The sequence below is a fragment of the Molossus molossus genome, unplaced genomic scaffold, assembly GCF_014108415.1.
Source record: "Molossus molossus isolate mMolMol1 unplaced genomic scaffold, mMolMol1.p scaffold_m16_p_9, whole genome shotgun sequence".
In the NCBI taxonomy this organism is placed as follows: Eukaryota; Metazoa; Chordata; class Mammalia; order Chiroptera; family Molossidae; genus Molossus; species Molossus molossus.
In genome coordinates this window covers 60,799,017-60,818,371 of record NW_023425403.1, presented here as the reverse complement: position 1 = coordinate 60,818,371, position 19,355 = coordinate 60,799,017, and the positions used below count along the sequence as shown (strand labels likewise).

Here is a 19,355-nt window from a genome sequence, read left to right as displayed (position 1 = left end):
CCAGTAAACCACATGGGCCTCAGCTGTCATTTTTACAGGTTAATACCAACAAAGCACAACTACCTTGAACCCAGATTGAAAATTTTGGTTAGAACCCTGGGCAATGCTGGTCTACTTTACCCTCACCTATGCCCTCTGGCTATCTCCGGCTAATTGGGATAGACAATTATGCAAAGATCTCTGTAAATTCCTCTTAATATCCTTATTGTTTTAAGGGATCCTTTAGGCTAACTGCTAATACCACTGGTGAGGCTCAGTGGACTGAGCATCATCCCACAGACTGAGAGGTCCTAGTTCAATTCCCAGTCAGGGCACATGCCTGGGTTGCAGGCTCGATCCCCAGTAGGGGGCGTGCAGGAAGCAGCCCAGCAGTGTTTTCTCTTTCACATTGATGTTTTTATCTCTCTTTCCCTAAAAAGATTAATAAAAAGATATTTTAAAAAATTGTTTGCTATTATTTCTATGGATTTTGGGGTGGGAGGTGGGATGGTTCACTGGAACACCAATCCTGTTTCTCAAAGGGTTGTCCAGAGGAACCATCTTTTTTCCAAGTGATGTTAGTTCTCCATTCCCCCCTTGAAGCCCTGAGTGATTTCTTAGCTGTTATCTCCATTGAGAATTTCACTAACTTCATAGCCTCATTCAGATGATCATGAGAATTCAGCAGAATGTCTCTGAAGCCTAACATTCCTCCAGATTCAAATTTAATCCCTTCTCACACATCTCTCTTTCTCCTGAGGATGGGTATTTTGCAGGGAATTTTCCTGTTTTTTAAAGCCCTAGAATCCAGACCAATTTAATTTTTATGTGTAAAAAATTCCACAACAAACATGACGCATTTTTTTCAAGATCACAGTCATAAGAAACACCTACTCTACACCCTTCATGCACAGATTCCATACTTTTCTATCAAGTCTGCTGGCATGATCCATCATCCACCCTTGCTCCACTGGCTGGCGACAGCTCAAACTGCAGCTCTGCTGATGTTTACTGACACATGCTCCAAACTTTCAAGTGTTCACCCAGGAATACCATGTTGTTCAACAACAATAATTATTGTCTTAAAATTCTCATTTGAGAAGCAGTTGTGGCTTATGACATCTGTGCAGAAAATGCCCCTAAGTGAATTTTTCTTTATGAAAAGTTATGCATGATTCTAGTGTTCCCTCAATACTACGTGTGCACTATAAACATTCTTACAAAATGAGTTAGTCTTAGAAAAAGTGGTCCTCCCCTACTGACAATCAGTAAAACAGGGCATCTAAATTATACCACCACGAAGACACATTCTCATTTGTCAGGGAATACCATCAGAAAAGGGATGAGCATTATCATCTCCACATTGCCCTGCTACCTTAGAACCCAGGACATCATCATAGATCACCTGAGACTACGCTGTATTTACTTGCATTTTGCAGGTTTACAGAACTAGCCAATGATACCATTTTTAGTTTTGCAAGTGACCTAACACTCGTAGCCCCCAAACAAGAATTTAAGCATCAATAATCCAGAATAAGAAAGGCCTCTCTGATGCCGAAGCATAGTGTGTGTGTGTGGGGGGGGGGGGGGGAGGTCTAGAGTTACAACAGCAGACATTGCATTTAACATGGAGGCCTTGGGTTAGGCCAACCTCCTGGAGCTCCTGTCCTCCTAGTGATATGGGATGAATGTCCACACTAGGTCCTTCACACACCTGCCACTCATAATTAGGGATGCTATGACTATTATTCATCTTGCTCTCACAACTCTAGGTCTTTAGTTTTAACTTCTATAGAGCATTAGTGAATTTCAGCAAATTTCACCTCTCAAATGCATAACTGCAGACAAACACCTCACATTAAACACCTATATTTGGCACCAACTGCCCCATGTGCTGGTTCATCATATTACCGTGCATCTCAGAAGCTTTTCATATGACAAATGTACATTATGTGTGATGAATCTTTGTCATGACAGGCCAGTAAGCAGAGGGCTCTCAAAGCTCTACTTGTAAGAAACACCCAGTCATAAGAGTGGTTCTTAGCTAGAGTGGCACAGCCAACTTGGGTTTTCTTTATCTTGGTCTCTCTTTCTGTCATAATTTCAAATTCTAATTAATAGTTTCATCCAATAATGGGTGTGCAAAGGTATGCCAATGGTAACTGTGGGAGATATAAAAGTGTCACAGAAAAGCAGCATCCTACAGGTTAGTGTATAGGTTCTGTAGGGGCCCAGGGCACCCTTAAGAAAACTGGAAATAGGAGATAAATGAAGAATTGGTAGAAACCCTTGGATTATACACAGGACCTCCAAATACCACTGTGCCCACAGATCCCAGCTGTATAAGGAGTGGCTGGGTGGAGGTTTGGTTAGAGACACACCAGGACTGCAGGAATTTGAGCAGGAGGAGGAGATGCTCCTCTATGGTCTGCACCCCAAAGCCACACTACACTGTTCAAACAGCACACCCATTTCCAGCGTGCACAAGCCAAGCATGCCTTTTCTTGTGTATCCTTTTCCCCTACTGAGGCCTCCGAATAGTACTTCCTCAGACGTATCTATAATCTTACTATATTAAACAAATACTAAAAGTATTGTGCCAAATATCCTGGGTCTGAGTTCTAATTACCTTACTTTGTACAAATTCTTTAACCTGTCTGAACTTTAGCTTCCTCAACTATGAATATGTCCGAGGGTCACTGTAGTTAAGAGAAGATAAGATTGGTGAAAAGAAACTGTAAATGAAGCACCCGCTGAATGTCACTTATTTTGCTAGCGGCGTGCTCCCACGATCACGGAATCGCAGGCCTCAGGACACAGACTCTCGGTTCTTTTTAAGATGCACATAAGATGCTTACTTAAAGCATAACCCATAAGAACAATCGTATAAAAGGAGCATAAGAACAATAAGACAGCTCTATTTAACAACCTTTATAGCCTGTTAGCATCCAGGAATTATTCAATTAAAATAAACTAAACAAAATTCTCAAGATCAATTTGGTAAAAATTGGTTTACATTATAATGAAAGATAATAGCACCTTTTAGTAATGCGAAATAAGAAACAAATAAATGGGTAAACAAATTTCCAGGGACCTGCAGCAAGACCTTTGTGTTTCAATCCGACAGTTTTAAGAGCTAAATGATACAGGAAGATAACCGGGAAAAAAGAGGTGTTCTGTCAAACAGAAAAGGTAAATTTCTGTTCATAAGCTACCCTTCTTTTATGTCAAAAGCAGGGTTTATTTTAACGGCTAGGTAAATATTGTAACATTTAGGTAGGGAACAACCCTGATGTGTACTCCGAGTCTTTTGCAATTCTCCCAGGTACACGGGTTTGCCACATTCAAAGCAGTGTTCCCCACAGGCCTCACAGGCCTGCCTACGTTGACTCTTCTTTAAGGGAAAGGGAAGTTGAAACAAGTCAATTTAAAAACCATCACTGGCCCTGGCCGGTTTGGCTCAGTGGTTGGAGCATCGGCCTGTGGACCCGAGAGTCCCGGGTTCAGTTCCCGTAAGAGCACGTACTTCGGTTGCGGTTTGTCCCCAGCCCCGGCTGGGGTCCTGTGGGTGGCAACTAGTCGATGTGTCTCTCTCATATCAATGTTTCTCTCTCTCTCTTGCCCCCTCTCCTTCCCGCTCTATCTGAAGATAAATGCAAAAATAAATAAATAAGTAAATAAATAAATAAATAAACCGTCACTGACTCATGGCAATCCTGACACAGAAATTCAGAGATAAACACCAAGTACAAATGGTCAAATGTACAGACTTCTCTAATATAACTTTCGTCTGCAGGAAGGAGAAGGGAGCAGCAGCTAACAGTGTTTCTACTGACAAAGCACACAAAAGAAGTGACATTTGAAAATATTTTCGAGAAATATTTTATCTAGAATGCACTCCAAAAACATAAAGGACACACCCACAATTGTCTTACCATATGTGTGTTGGTAGTCATTATCTGAGAGTGGGAAGGAAAGCAAGTCGCAAAAAGAAAAAAAGCAAGATACAAATAAAACAAACCCTAGAAATTATGCAAACAACCAGAGAGCTGATGTCTATTAAAAACTATCAATCTACTCATTGCAAAGAAAACAGATACTTAAGTACATGTGAAAAAAATGGGAAAATGTGTTCAATACAAACTTAATTCCTATATTAAATAAGCCATGCCTGAATAATCTAACAGAACCACTAGATAAATAGCTAATGGTGAAATATAAGTTACAAGAATAAAGCCTGAAAACCCTCAGGAATGGTATTTCCTACAGTCAGAGGAGCACATTTACCACTGTACTGTGTCCTTTAAGCGATTTGGTAGCTAGATACCCAACATCAGGAGACCCCACAGGCTGTGCTGAATGACCACACTGACCAACAATCACAATCAAATCAAGGGTTACTCCCAAGTAGCCACGTCAACAAGACCCGTTCCGTACTGACCTGTCCATTGCTGGTCACTGTTGCATTTTCAAACATGAAGTAAGCACCAAAGAAAAATACCAGAGCGTCGAATACTCCTAAGAATGTCCAGTAAATGAACACTCGCCAGCGGAGTAGAGCATTCTTGGCGATATCTCTGTGTAAGTAAAACGGGAGAACATAGTGGCTGCACTCCATTGAAACAGGCCTCGTTCAGTGACCCGGTCCGTCTCCACCAAGCTCCGCAGTGACCGTCTTTTTTTGGGGGTACATGCCCCTAGCGGGAACCAAACCCAGGACTCTCTGGTCCACAGGCCAATGCTCCAACCGCTGAGCCAAACCGGCCAGGGCCACCATCCTTGTCCAGTAGGGGCCTCTAAGTCACTGGAGAGATTCCTCCAGTGACAACATCTGACAAAAATCCTACAAAACTGTAGGTCAGTATCACAATCAGGATACTGATATGGACACCAACCGCCCATCTTACTCAGGTGTCCTAATTTTGCAGAATCTCTCTGTATTCTTTTTTACCACTACATGTGAATCTAAAATTTTCTGAAATAAGTTTAATTTAAGAAGCCGCAAAATACCCAGCAACACATTGAATCTGCCAGAGATCCTACAGTGCAATTCTGACCTCTTCCTTGTTATTAAAATGTACTTTTTAGCAGAAAAGAGCACAAAAAAATAAGATCTGTTAACTTTTTCTCTCTCACCGAATAAAACATGTGGTTTTTAAAGAATAATTTAGACCATAAATCCACTGGGGTCACAAGGGGATAGAAATTCTTATCCCCAGTCCTTTTATAATTACCAAAAAACATAGTTAAAAAAAAATACTAACTGGCTTAATATGTACATTTCAAATGCAACATAAATCTTCTATCTAAATTTGAAGTTTAATCAGTTAAATTACACTGACTCTTGCTTAAAGACTCCATAAGAGCAAGTGTATCAGCTGACACAGAATGTTTCTGGTTTTTAAATAATTCAACCAGGCATTTATGCGAAGGCATCACTCTGGCTACCTTGTTATTCTCCGAGCTCTAAAGCAAGTGTGTTTCTGAGGCTCAGTACCTGTAGAGGGAAGGGTCCCTCTTGAGTGTGTCTATGCTGACATGCTGCTCCATCAAACTGTACAAGAGAATCGGGAGGGAAGTGAAACTGATGTTGTACAGTGTCAAGTAGGCGGTGTCATACAGAGTCTGCAGGAAGGAAAAAAACACTGAAAATAAAACCCATGTACTTTTGTTAAACTATTTTGGTTGTTTTTTTAAACATATTTTTAATTTGCAAAGACTTATTAATATGAGCATTATGAAATACACACAGAGCCTTCTTTCTACAGATTTAGAAGGATCAGAACAATTTTCAAAGCTTCATAATGTCAATTAGAGGATTAAAATCATGACTGAGAGAAGGCCTAACTGTGATCCACTCCACTGGGCCACTACAAACTTACAACAAAAAATGTTGCATAAAAGTTTGAAATTTTGATTGCCATCTTTCAAGATTCAATTTTCCCAAGCCCCGGACCCTTCAGATAAAAGCAGTTAGCCCACAGTCCACCTGAGCTGGACAGGAAAATGAGTGACAGAAAGGGGGTGCCTTGAGGGGTCCCTTCTCCTATCAGATGGCCTACCCTCTTCCACCCAGCATTTGAAAGTGTCAGAAGTCAATGAATGGTGAGATACCAGGACAGTATCTCAGATTTAGATCCAATCTTTTCAGTTATGAACAGAAAGCCTAAGACATCCCTCCCTGGCCTAAGGTAGGCAAGTTCTGGGCACATCACTCACTGGGCCACATGGGAGAGCCTGCAGTCAGTGGGCATGGGCTCCTCCACACCACTCCTTCACCTCACCTGCTGATGGCGTTGCTGAGGGCACTTGAGCCTCCGTCATAGTCCTGGACTGTACATCTCTGGTCTACTCTCCCCCCACTGCAGCCACCCACATATGGAGAGAGATAAGGCTCAGGGAAGCTGCTGACTTTAGACATTAGGACTTACCTGTTGTGAAAACCCACAGAAGAACTGGTATAAAAACTGAGGGAAAATGAAGCAGACATTCTGAAAGACAAGGTACATGCTTGTTAGTTCAAGGGCACATTGTAAGAAGCGTCTAACCTCCTAAGAGGCTGTCCATGTGATACTACTTTATATGGGAAAGTGACCCAAAAGTGTCCTACATTGTCAGAAAAGCAGGCGATGAACTTTAACATTTTTCTCCTTTTAAATAGCACCTATAATGCATATGTGACCATGTTCTGGTAACTCTGAGAACAGTTAATGTAAAAAGAGATTTGATAAAGAGAAATGAGGAGGCAATGTAGGTGTCAGTATAAACAGGAAAGAATCAAATTGCGTAATGAATAAGGAATTATTTCAAAGAAAAAAGAATGCCCTTCCTCATTCATTTTACAACTGATATCTTCTTAATGGTTTCACATTAAATCATGTGAGTGTGAGAAGTGCTAGATCAAGCCCTTCCTTGCTGACAGTTACTTTTATTTTTACATAAATCACCCCTTGTAGCACTAAGGCATCTGTCAAATGTGTCATTCCATGATGTACATAATATTTCACTGAATCAGTGATAGGAGCAAGGAAATCCTTCCTACCTTATAAAAGAAGTATTGCACAAGCTCAGATATCCTAATGTAGTAAAAATGCCCATGAACGAGTAGCATCTTCTTTAAATGCTTAAATTTAGGTATTGCATAGTCACTGTTCCTTGCAGCCTGACGACCTTCCTTTCCAATGACGCCTACAAGAAGGGAATAAATGTACTGAGTAAACACTTTCTCAAAAACATGCAAATAAGGTCAGATCCAACCATTACTGTTAGATTTCCCAGTCATGAACCTACTAAATCACAGATGCTGCCCTAAATGTGTCATCCTAAGTCTATAATCTGGCTGTATCCTGTCGTGTCTAGCTGAAGTGATAAATCTTAGTTACCAAGATGTGCAGGCATTCAAAAAAGAAGAGGCATACCTATGCCCACATGGGCCTCCAGGATCATGCTGACGTCATTTGCGCCATCACCAATCGCTAATGTAATAGGGTGTTCTTTTGAAAATTTGATTAATTTAACAATCTGGAAAAGAAATAAAGACAGAATTGATCTCCTCTGTTTTACTTTTGCTAAGGATACTCACTAACTAGGCATAAATAAAAAAGATACAAAGTTAAGCAAGAAAAATGAAAATATTTTTTGCCTAGAGTGAATGTACTACATGGGATCTATTTTATCCACATACAATAAAATCTATTTTACATTAAAAGCAAAAGTAGCTAAGGTATGATTACAATCAGTTATTTAGGAAAGTGCTGGAAGGCAAACTTTGAAGATAGAGACATAAAATATATAAAGTAGTTTCCAGTAATGGCTATACTCACATATTTAAACATAAAGGAGAAATATATTTAAATATATAGGGAAAAATCTGAACACTAGATTCTGTTAGAAAATATTGCTATTTGAAACTATTTGCTATCAAGCAAATACTTTGTAAAGTAAGTTATTTAATGCTATTTTAATTTTCAAACTTGTCACGTGAGTAAAAAAATCAGACAACTCAATGCAATTAATAATTTCCAAATGTCTTAGCCAATTTCCTTATAATATATATCATAATATACATATATATACATATATATATGTAGTTTCCATTTATACATCTAAATGATGGTTTGAGATATAGACTAAAAAGAAAATGGGAAAAAAAATGTATGGATTGCCTTCTTGTTTCAAGATGAGTGACTGAAACACAAATTAATTTGTCTAAAAGTTTGTTAAACTCAGTTAAGAACTTAAGAAAAGTACCATGTAGCACATATAAGGTTTACATGGAATCAAACACATAGAGGGGAGGGGAGGGAATAAAACCATTTTGATCTCAGATAGAATGAATATGAATTTTTGAGTCTCAGCTTGTCCTCACAAAGAATTACCCAGGCAGATCCAGGTGCTATATTCTTAGCGACACTGCCACCTAGCAGATCAGTGTGGCACATGTGCAAGGATGCTAAAATCACCTCTTGGCACATGGTTTTCAGCATTTTACCTTAGCCACTGGGTTATTATGGTCTTCTTTCATGAATAACTCAGAAGAAATTGGCCTAGTGTATCTAAAATGTGGTTTAACAAGAGAATTGATGTAGGTTTATCAACAGAAAGAAATTTATGTTCATATATGTAGTCCATAATATTTTAAAGAACATAAAATATTTTTTCTAAATAAAGAAACACATCAGCTGTGTGTTTCCACAAGAATATGTTGCAGTGGGTAGAACATGAGTTTGGAGTCCAACAAACTAGAAACCAAATTCTGACTACCATTTCCCAAATGCATCCTGTTAGAAAAGTTACCCGGATATTCTGCATCTTAGATACTTCATTTGTAAAAGTAGTACAACATCACTCATCCGACAGGGGTATTCTGAAGGTTGAATGGGTTCATATCTATATCTGTAACTGGCTCAATAATGCTAGTACCACACCTCTTATCTTTAGTATACATTCCTATAAATGACTATACCTTTATGATATGGTTTTATTTTATAAGACAAGTCAGATAGAGTCATCTCTCCTGGTCTTTGCATGGAAAAGGTCATCCATTTGATTCAGTCAACTCTTACTAAGCACAATAAGCAAAACAAAATGCATGTTTTAAATGTCTAGCATATTCGCTTCTATGTTAAAAAGGTGGTACTTTTACTAGATTTCACACACACACACACACACACACACACACATACATCAGAGGTTGTAACAACTAAGTAATGGTTTTCAGTATTCAAATACGCGTCCCATCAATCACTAGCTATTATGAGAGATAGGCGCATGGACCTGGGCCTTCTGCAGAGGAGCCATCCGGCAGCAGAGCACAGCACTGCAGTTCCGGCAGATTTCAAGAAACAGTTCTCTGTAGTTGCCGGAGCTTCCATCTTCTCGGGGTTTCATTATTAAAGACAGCGCAGCTCCATCAATAATTAAACCATAGTCTTGCATGTCTGATGAAAGGCTGTTAATTACACAAATCAGAGATTACTCAATAACTAAATTTATATATTTTAGAAGACTATATAACGTTTGCAAATATCTATAGATGCTACAAATCCATGATCAAGGGATTAAGAAACTAGTACAGAAAGTTCTCACTTAATGTTGTCAATAGGTTCTGCAACTTTAAGCAAAATGATGTATAAGGAAATCAATTTTACCACAGGCTAATTGATATACACAAGAGTTAAGTTCTCATGGCATCTCATCAATGTTATAACAAAACATTGAATGAAATGATGTTATTCAAGAACCTGCTATATAATAATCCCTCCCCCCATCCTCGGGGAATACATTTCAAGAACCCACAGTGGATGCCTGAAAAGGCAGGTAGTACCAACCTATATATACTATGCTTTTTCCTATACATACATACCTATGATAAAGTTTAATTTATAAATTAGGCACAGTAAGAGATCATTATCATAATTAATAAAATTGACCATTTTCAGTAATATAATAAAAGCTATGTGAACTGAGTCTTTCTCTTGTGGATACACTGGACAAAGGGATGCTTCACATTCTGGGTGGTAAAGATCAGGATGGCTTGAGATTTCATCATGCTACTCAGAATAGTACACAATAAAAACTTATGACATATTTCCGGAATTTTCCATTAATATTTTTGGACCACGGTTGACCACAGGTAACTGAAACTGTGGAAAGCAAAACTGCAGACAGAGGGGGACTACTGTATTACTTGTTTTATCAATATGGTCTTTAGAGTATTGAATGTAACGCCTGTGACTAAATTTTAAAATTGTGTTTTAATTAGACATTTGCATTTCACCTAGGCAGAGTATAACTGGATTCCTTTGTGGGTCCCAGTACTTCTCAGCAATAGGAGCACAGTATTTGTCCTGCAGTCTAAAGAGGACAGTCTTTATTCCCAAACTTCCTGGCCATACTGGCTAACCTCAATTTTTATCTTTACAGCTAATACCTACTTGGTATTCTGCCTGAATGACCTGAATTGGAAAGAATTTTGGTTATAATAATTCTTTTTGCTGGGTTTCAAAATTATAAGGAACATCTCTAATCCCCAAAAGGAATGCTGCAGGTCAGGTAAAGGGAAATATCTCTGCTTTCTTTTTAAATCCTCACCCGAGGACATTTTTCCATTTCTTGTTCAGATAGAGTAGGAGGGAGAGAGAGAGAGAGAGGAAACATCAACGTAAAAGGGACACATTGAGTGGCTGCCTCTCGCATGACCCAACCAGGGCCGGGAACAAACTGCAACCAAGGTACATGCCCTTAGCAGGAACCAAACCCAGATGTCTCTGGACCCCAGGCCGACGCTCTAACCACTGAGCAAAACTGGCCAGGGCTATCTCTGTATTGTTTACAAACAATTTAAAATTTGCAGATGAGCCCTGGCCGGTTTGGCTCAGCAGTTGGAGCGTCGGCCAGCGGTACAGAAAGACCCGGGTTCGGTTCCCACTAAGGGCACGTACCTCGGTTGCAGTTTGTCCCCGGCCCTGGTTGGTCGTGCGGGTGGCAGCCACTCCACGTGTCCCTTTCACGTCGATGTCTCTCTCTCTCTCTTCCTCTCTCTCCCTCCCGCTCTATCTGAACAAAAAATGGAAAAATGTCCTGGGGTAAGGATTAAAAAAAAAAAAAAAGTAGCTAAAATTCGCAAATGAGTCCTAGCCAGTTTTGCTCAGTGGTTAGAGCTTTAGCCTGTGGATCAGAGTCCCGGGTTCGATTCTGGCCAAGGGCATGTGCCTCGGTTACAGTTTGTCCCCGGCCCCGATTGGGGTTGTGCAGGTGGCAACCAATCGATGTGTTTCTCACATCAATGTTTCTCTCTCACTCTCTCTCTCCCCCCTTCCCACTCTAAAGATAAATGTAAACATAAATAAATAAAATTTGCAGATGATCAGCAGCTGCCTTTGTTTTACCTACATTAATGACAACCTTAAATGATTCAAATAAAATCTATTCTTAGATCATGCGTCTAATATCAGCAAGGACAACATTGATATTATGTATCAGAATAAAGTCTAAATATTCTGAACTCTAGAGCATATATTGTTTTATCTTACCAGACAAGCAACCATGCATTATTAATATTTCCTTCCCTGGCCTGGCAGATGCCCTGAGGAATCCAAAATACACCCCCACCACAAGTGTCTTAGAAACAGATGAGAATTATCCCATTTAAAATATTTTGTGAATCAATCAATCAAGTATTTTTGCATGCTTAACCAGCAGTGTGAAAGTACATATACATACGCACACACCCCTCCTCTCTTATGCATATCCTCTTGTATAAAAAGACATCATAGTGTTGAAAAGAAACAGCATTGGTCATGTTTTAGGTGATCACTCTAACCACAATGATGCTGTTACTGATGGGGTGGCGCAGAATCACATTCTCAGCAAGGGTGCTAAGGCTCTGTCCTTGCAAATGAAGGTCATTTTAGTCCTTCTGAAAACATGTTTTGTGGTGGGGAAGGGTGGTTGCCACCTACCCTGAGAAGTTGTCCCTGGTTAAGCTACCGCTGTAGCGTAGGACTGTTTTACTCAGTTCAAACAGAACATCATGTAAACTCTGCTCCTCAATTTTCTTGGTGGTTAGCTCAAGCAACTGTGTGTTTCTCCTGAAGAGTTTGCAGGCGTAGCAGGTGGCTGCTGCCGTCTCCATCTTGTCTCCAGTGAGAACCCAGACTTTGATGCCTGCCTTCTGCAAAGCTTCTATGGTGTCAGCAGCTTTTTCCTGGAGACTGAAGAACGCAAACGCGAAACACAACAAACATCAGGGTTGATAAAGGCAAATCAAAACAAACAACTTCACGCCCTGGCCGGTTTGGCTCAGCGGTTAGAGCGTCGGCCTGCGGTCCAGAGAGACCTGGGTTTGGTTCCTGCTAAGGGCACGTACCTCGGTTGCAGTTTGTCCCCGGCCCTGGTCGGTTGTGCGAGTGGCAGCCACTCAATGTGTCCCTTTCACATCGATGTTTCTCTCTCTCTCTCTGTTCCTCTCTCTCCCTCCCGCTCTATCTGAACAAAAAATGGAAAAATGTCCTCGGGTGAGGATAAAAAAACAAACAAACAAAATAAAAAATAAAAAAACAAACAACTTCAAAAACGTGCGACCTATTAAAATATTTTAGGCCCTCAAAATTAAAAAGCACCACAGTGCTGGCTCCTGATCTTACAGTGACATGCCTGAATCTGTTTTTAAAGTGTATTAAATTTTTACAAAAAAAAGAAACAAAACACTTTCTAATATCAAATAGATAAACATGGATACAACATTAAGTAGTAATAGCTGTCTTGCATAATTGCCATATGCCAGCATGACAGATTCTGTCTAGCTGAGACTCACTTCCTGGAGAGGATTTTAGGCAATTTTAAGAAGGACCATATAACCAACAACAACAAAAAAGTCTAAACCAGGGGAAATGAGATCAATAAAACAGATGGTCAATAATATTCATTATCTTTTCTCTTGGAAAACACTGTTTAAATGTTGCCACTTATCAAACTGGAGCCCAGGTTCCTGTAGATCATGTAAACACTGACAATGCGAGTTGTGATCCTATGACGGACAAACAGGCATCACAAGCTAATCAAGTGTCAGCTGCGTGTGAAGCCTTGTTCGTGTGACATTTCACTTTTACAACCAACTTAAGGGGGAAGGACTTGATTATTACCCCATTTTACATGTGGAAAACCCATAGCTTGCAGAGGTTACAAAACATGTCTGAGGACAAAGAGCTCTCCTGACACTGGTCAGACTGTCCTGAAATCTATGGAAGTCTGGCATCAAAACCATACTTGCTTCATTTGAAGGTCCGGCCATTTTTTCTAGATTTTAGAGTATTAGGTTTTGAAAGACGTGTGGAGTAATGTAGTGTGTCTCCATCAAGCAATGAATTTAAAAAAAAGGATTCAGATTCTAACTGGAATGATTTGGTTAGATTCTGGAATCAGCCTCCTGGAGAAAAATCTGATCACACAGTCATATTATTCTAGAGACAGAAAAAAAATCCCTCTAATTTCCTTTTTTTTGTTTTTGAAAAAGACATCTGAGGCTGAGAATGGTCGGCAAAGATGTTGGCTAGAGATTTTAAAGATATAAACAAGTATCAACACCTCAAAGCCACTGGCCCTATACACCCCACTTCCACTGGTATCTACTCTCAATATTTTGACATCCCAATTCCCCACTGAGTCGATCTGCTCCCACAATCCTCTTGACAGGGTCTCTACACATGGGCTCTGCCTCCTAGGTTCCTTCCGTCTGTAAAAGCCTTGCACTTTCCCCTTCCTTTGAGGACCAGGCCCAACCCTTCCCCAGCCACACCCTACCAAGTATCTCTCTCTCCTGCCTAACGAACAACTCCGTTCTATAACTACGGTTCCATGTTGTAAATCTGTCCTATGCATGTTATAATTCTCATGTTTATTTCTGTGTCCATACCTGCTATACTCTGGACTGAATGAGGAAAGGGACTAAAAAAACAAAAACCCCAAATAAACCCAAACCTTCCTACATTGTCCAATCTCATATTGAGATTGAGAACACAGTATATGCTTGTTAAAGACACTGGGAAAATGTAGGTTTTGAGCTAAGTATTGAAATTTTGGACCAATATAGTATAGGTCTTAAAAACTTACAAACTTTATGGGAAATAAAGTCTCAGTAAATTTCCTGAACCTTCTGTTTCATTCTTTTAAATTAGAATATTTTCTTTCTTTTCCATTCCTTCAAAATAATCTGTAATCCATTCCTTTCTCTCTGCCCTCAGACAACAAAGTGGACTGATGACCATTTCCTAGTGCATTAAGCCTTAAACAACTTTTAGTTCTGGTTATAGACTTGTGGCAGATTATAGGCTCTTTCTTTGAAGGCATTTGAAAATTATTAATATTATTATTATTGCAAAATTCCACTTATTTTAAATTTCCTCAATTAGAAACAGAATTTAGCTATTGATTTCATTCTAAAGAATAATTTTTTAAAATAACGCTATTTTTAAAAATAACAAAACTTAAAAATGTAGCGTATTTCTGGTTTCTTCTGGGAAAGTGTGAATGCAGGAATCTTATTCACAGAAACCAAAACCTCACCCAGTCGTGAGTTCCCTGTGATAGTACTCCCCGGCATGCCGTCAGCGTAAACATGTGCCCTTTGGTGTAGCTGATACACTTCTTCCTGAAGCACCCCCATGTGGCCCATGCTGTCACATCACATCATGCTTTGTTTCTGCAGACAAGGCACAGTGTTTACTTACCGATCCTCAACGGCAGTAGCACCAAGCAGAATAAGATCTTTCTCTATCTGCTCATAGGCTTCTGCTAACTTCTTCTCTCGATCTTGAAGTGCCACCTTGGCAGCCTGCAATAACTTACAAATGCCTTCATATTCTTCTGGGATGAGCCTTTTGTAGGCAACACACAAAGTCCGCAGCCCCTCCTATGGGATACAATGCACTTCTCGTGAATTCAAGGGTCACTGTGCCGAAATATTATTTTTCAACAGCTTTCTCAGTATTTCCTTTCTCTAATTAAAATGACTAATCAAAGAATTATAAACCAAACAACTCTAAAAGGAGCTGGTCATTTACAACTGAGTTATTCATGTCTACATTAAATATAATCATTACATATTATATAAAACATTTAAACTAGGTAAGCATGAGTAATAAAATCAGGGGCATCAAAAGGTAAGACTTTGTTCTTTTATTTTGACAAATGAAGAGTTCAACTTTTCTTTAGGAGAATAATTTGCAATTTTATGGTGAATACCAAATGATATTTCTAAAGTAACATATTTTACATGGGAGTTTGTTAAACAATTTGATCTTATTTAACATTCAACTGAAAGAATTCAACATTCAACTGCTCGGTTATTTATCAAACCTATTGGTCCACAAGAGAGTGAAATAAGAATCTAGGAAAAACAAATTCTCTGCTGTGATCATAATTCTGGAGGTCACCACACACAGAGAATGCACAACCCCAGCCAGTGAAACACAGGTAAGTTGGGTTCTCAGGGACTGAATAGGCCATACACGGAGCACTTTGATTCTGTCAATGCGTGAGCTTGGGGCTTTCATAACAGGAGTGTGCCAGGCCCTTCCTCTGTCTGGCTGGATGGTTACAGGGAGATGGTCTTCTAACCCCTCAAAGAGAATGTTATCAGATTTCTAGGAGCTGAGAGAAGGCCCATGGCACAATCTAAAAGAAGGGAGCACATTTCCCTTATGAACTGCAGGCAGACAGAATGCCCGACGCAAACTTTAATGTCAGAAAGCAAAGTTATGAAAAAAAAGTTGAAAGAAAAGCTCAAAATCAGTTATAAGGGAAAGGGACCACATGGTTAAGAGACATGCCATGGGGTAGGAAGCCCTGTACTCACTTCTGCAGAAGCTCCTAGGTTAGGAGACATAATGTGATAATGATACGCTGTACAGAAACACTTGTAAAGTCTGGATTTTTCTAAGGCCTGGGAAGCCATTGTTCAGACAGAACACACTGAATTCCAGCATTGGTCCCATGAACTTATTTTCATTCTGGTACTTTCCTCTGAGAGTAGAAGAGATAGATGCACAGGAGAACCCAGGGGCAGAGAATATTCTCTCCCCTGTTCTGGGCAGAGATCTCAGGGTTCAACAATGAATATCCCCTGTCCAGAGCCTATCCTATTGACTTGTGTGGTTATCTATCTGGCCACAGTGGGAAAAGGCCTCACTGTCATTCAGATGTGATATTGAAGTGACTTGCAGGTCACTTCACACACCCTATATTAAAACTCATCATCTGTAAATGGACTACATTCTGTACATGTATACTTAAGTGCTTAAAAGAAGTCCTTCCTCTTCCATTCCAACAGGCTCCTCACCTCTGTGGGTAGCAGAAATTTGAGACATTGTTATTTTCATAATCCTACACACAAAAGGTTCAATAATCTTAAACCTGTAGCTGATTTATTGATTCCCACTGGTTCAATGGCAGCTACTGTGTTGGACCAGTAGGTGTGACTAGGCGCTTTAATAAGAACTTAAAGCCAAAGGATTTACACATGACAGCAACATTTAACCAAGTTTAAAATTGTAGTAGCTGCTGCCAGCATTGCATGGTCTCAGGATAAAAAGGGTGTCTCTGGGTAATAGAAAATTTTTATATGTATTTACTGATGTTTTAGAGAGAGAGGAAAGGAGAGATAGAAACATCGATGTGAAAGAGAAACATCCAACGGCTGCCTCCTGCACACCCCCACTGGGGAACGAACCCACAACCCAGGCATGTGCCCTGCCCAGGAAGTGAACTGGGACGATGCTCAATCCACTGATCCACACCGGCCGGAAGACAAGAAAAAAGCTTAATGTTATAATATCTAGAGTAAAGCAGGGGGGAATGTGTCTGTGAAGAGCCATACATCATTGGCTCAGGGTCTGATGTGGGGAGCAGAGGTGGCCCTGTGTCAGAGATACACAGCTTGTTCCACACCCATAGCAGACCCTGAAGAGAGGGAGCTAGAGTGGGGGTGGGGTTGAGAGGTGGGGGCCATTAAAGTTCAGATCTGCTGACTAACTGAACAGTGTTGCTGAAGTTACAGAACAGACTGAGCTTACATGCTTCGGAATGAGACACAGGAAGAAAACCAAACAGATGAAGACACATGGAAAGCATAAGTGCCAATTGATTTTTGAAAGGAATCATTAGAAACCATTTAGGATAAAGAGCTACTTTCTCCAATATAATCACTGCAAATGTGCTTATAACTTGGACCCCCTGCCCCCGCCAAGTCATCAACCAACCAACCAAACCACCAAAATTAAAAATATAACACACAAGTCTCCTGAGCAAATAAATGTGCTGGGGGTGGTGCCCAGGTCCAGAACACCACCTGTATGGGAACTTCCCAGGTTGTGCACATGTGGCCCATTCTGACTGGCAAGTGGATCTCTTAGGGACCAGCACAGGCGCTCTCAGACACGGGAGAACCAGCGTGACGCTTGCCCCTCAGCCCACCATCTCACCACAGCATTACGCTCCACTCTGGATCGGATCTGCTCAACTTTGCCTTCTATTACTCTGGGAAATATTGAAGAATCTGCTCCTTTGCAAAAGAGATAAATTTCTCCTATAAAATGAGAAAAAAGGATGTTTCATTTAATCACAATTTCGGGAAGACTAAATTATTTTTCATAGTGTGCTATTAAGAAACAAAAACAGGGATACCAGTACTGAGACTGTTGTAAAGAAGATTTCAGTAGATCAGTTAACATGTACAGTCAGGAAAAAAATTACATCTACAGATCACCCCAAAGCTTCCTTTTATCCCTACAACCCCAGAAATTTCATGGCAAAGACACAAACCAGGGAAACAACCGGCTCCTGGGTGTCCTTCCTCTTGTCACTTCTACCTTCTCTCTGGTTAGCACAGGAGTGAGGAATAATATGACCTTGGGACCAGGGAGGGGGGAAGGAAACTAAGGGTATGGCTAACCCAAAAGCAGGACTAACAACTTGCTGAAATACTAGGAGGTGAACATCAATTGCCATTAGAACTCAGTGCTCTTTGATGTAGAACATGGCATCCAAGTCATCTTTTGTATTAACAAGAGTTACAAAAAACTGTCTGTTTTATCATTTTTGCCCCACACTTCACGTAATGTCCCAATTACTTCGCACATATTTGTTCTCTAGGTGTATGTTTCTCTTTCCTCAAAATAAAACGATTTTCTCTTTCAGATACGATTTTCTCTTCCAGATAGAGAGACAGAGGCACCAGCACTGAAACAACAGGTCCCGAGCACGTAGAGGCTCCTTGCTCAGTGAAGTCGTCCGGCCTGCAAAGCCACGTAGCACTTTGCCAGGTGGGCTTTCTCAGTATTTGGCTCATGAAGGAAATTCCGTGAGGGTCCGTCACAGCACCCACAGGGCTTGAGAAGGGGCATGCCATTGTGACCTGCATTGTATTCTTAATCCTCTTTGTCTTCAGACAGAAAGCTCGAATGCTGAGCTCCTGGCCTGGGCAGATCACTAGAAACCCTAGTCGCAGACAGCTCTCAGAGGTACATCTGGGAAACCAAAGCCAGAGGCACCAGGAGAACCGGGCAGTTTTCCCACTACAGCCAACTCCCCAGGAGTAGCAGGTTAGGAGGGGCTGTGTGGTGGGGCACACTCCTGGGCCAGTGGCTAGGGAGACCATACCTGATGGTACACACAGGGAACCCACACAGGGTCCATGTGTGAACTCAACTATAGCATGCACAGCCCACCTTGGTTTATTTCCTTGATTCCAGAAAGAACTAACTCCTGTGACACACACACACACACACACACACACACACACACACACACAGTGAAAACATGAAAAACACAGCACCATTTATGCTCACAGAAGTCTTGAAATTAAACCAAGGGTAATGTCAACCTTTACCAGAATGTATGGCATCTGGTGATGCCTGTGTTGCCAGCACATGAACTGAGCTGCGGCCGAGCAAAGGCTGGGATAGAACTGGGAGCATGGCCAGTCATGCCAAGCAGGAATCTACCAGAGGAAGAAGTCCGATCCCTAGAAGACGAACACGCTAACGCACAGGCCTGTGACCTGGGGTCTTAGTCACACACCAACTGCCTGAAGTCAGAATCTATTCCCTACCACAAGACAATTTCTAGCCAATGCTCCTGTCATCAGATACAGTTTAGGACAAGAATTGTAGTCCAGACAACTTAATGATATATCCTTAAACTGAAATAATTTTTTTCCCCTAGGAAAATCATAGATGACTCATGGTAATGGCTTATAAAAGGCTTAAATTACTCACACTCTCAACTTGTCAATTTCTTTATACCCACTTTAGACACACACACACACACACACACACACAGGTGACGTGATCCTAACCAGCAGCCACACACACACACAC

At 40.6% G+C, this 19,355-nt stretch overlaps 1 protein-coding gene across 7 annotated transcripts in view; it reads right to left on the bottom strand.

Annotated features, from left to right (window-relative positions):
* The window catches only part of ATP11A (ATPase phospholipid transporting 11A), a 143,186-nt gene that overhangs the window by 13,317 nt on the left and 110,514 nt on the right, over nt 1–19,355 (bottom strand). For 6 of the 7 annotated variants that reach the window (XR_004958108.1, XM_036250107.1, XM_036250109.1 and 3 more), the window contains exons 17-26: nt 17,460–17,563; nt 14,709–14,890; nt 11,943–12,194; nt 9,256–9,430; nt 7,398–7,500; nt 7,022–7,167; nt 6,411–6,470; nt 5,477–5,604; nt 4,421–4,556; nt 3,915–3,938 (exon numbers count right to left, since the gene is read on the bottom strand). Coding sequence is in view for 6 of the 7 variants with exons in the window: in XM_036250107.1 (XP_036106000.1) it covers nt 3,915–3,938; nt 4,421–4,556; nt 5,477–5,604; nt 6,411–6,470; nt 7,022–7,167; nt 7,398–7,500; nt 9,256–9,430; nt 11,943–12,194; nt 14,709–14,890; nt 17,460–17,563 (1,310 nt within the window). In the remaining variant the exon portion in view is untranslated. The remainder of the gene's footprint in view (nt 1–3,914; nt 3,939–4,420; nt 4,557–5,476; nt 5,605–6,410; nt 6,471–7,021; nt 7,168–7,397; nt 7,501–9,255; nt 9,431–11,942; nt 12,195–14,708; nt 14,891–17,459; nt 17,564–19,355) is intronic. The other variant, XM_036250112.1, reaches the window with a different exon arrangement.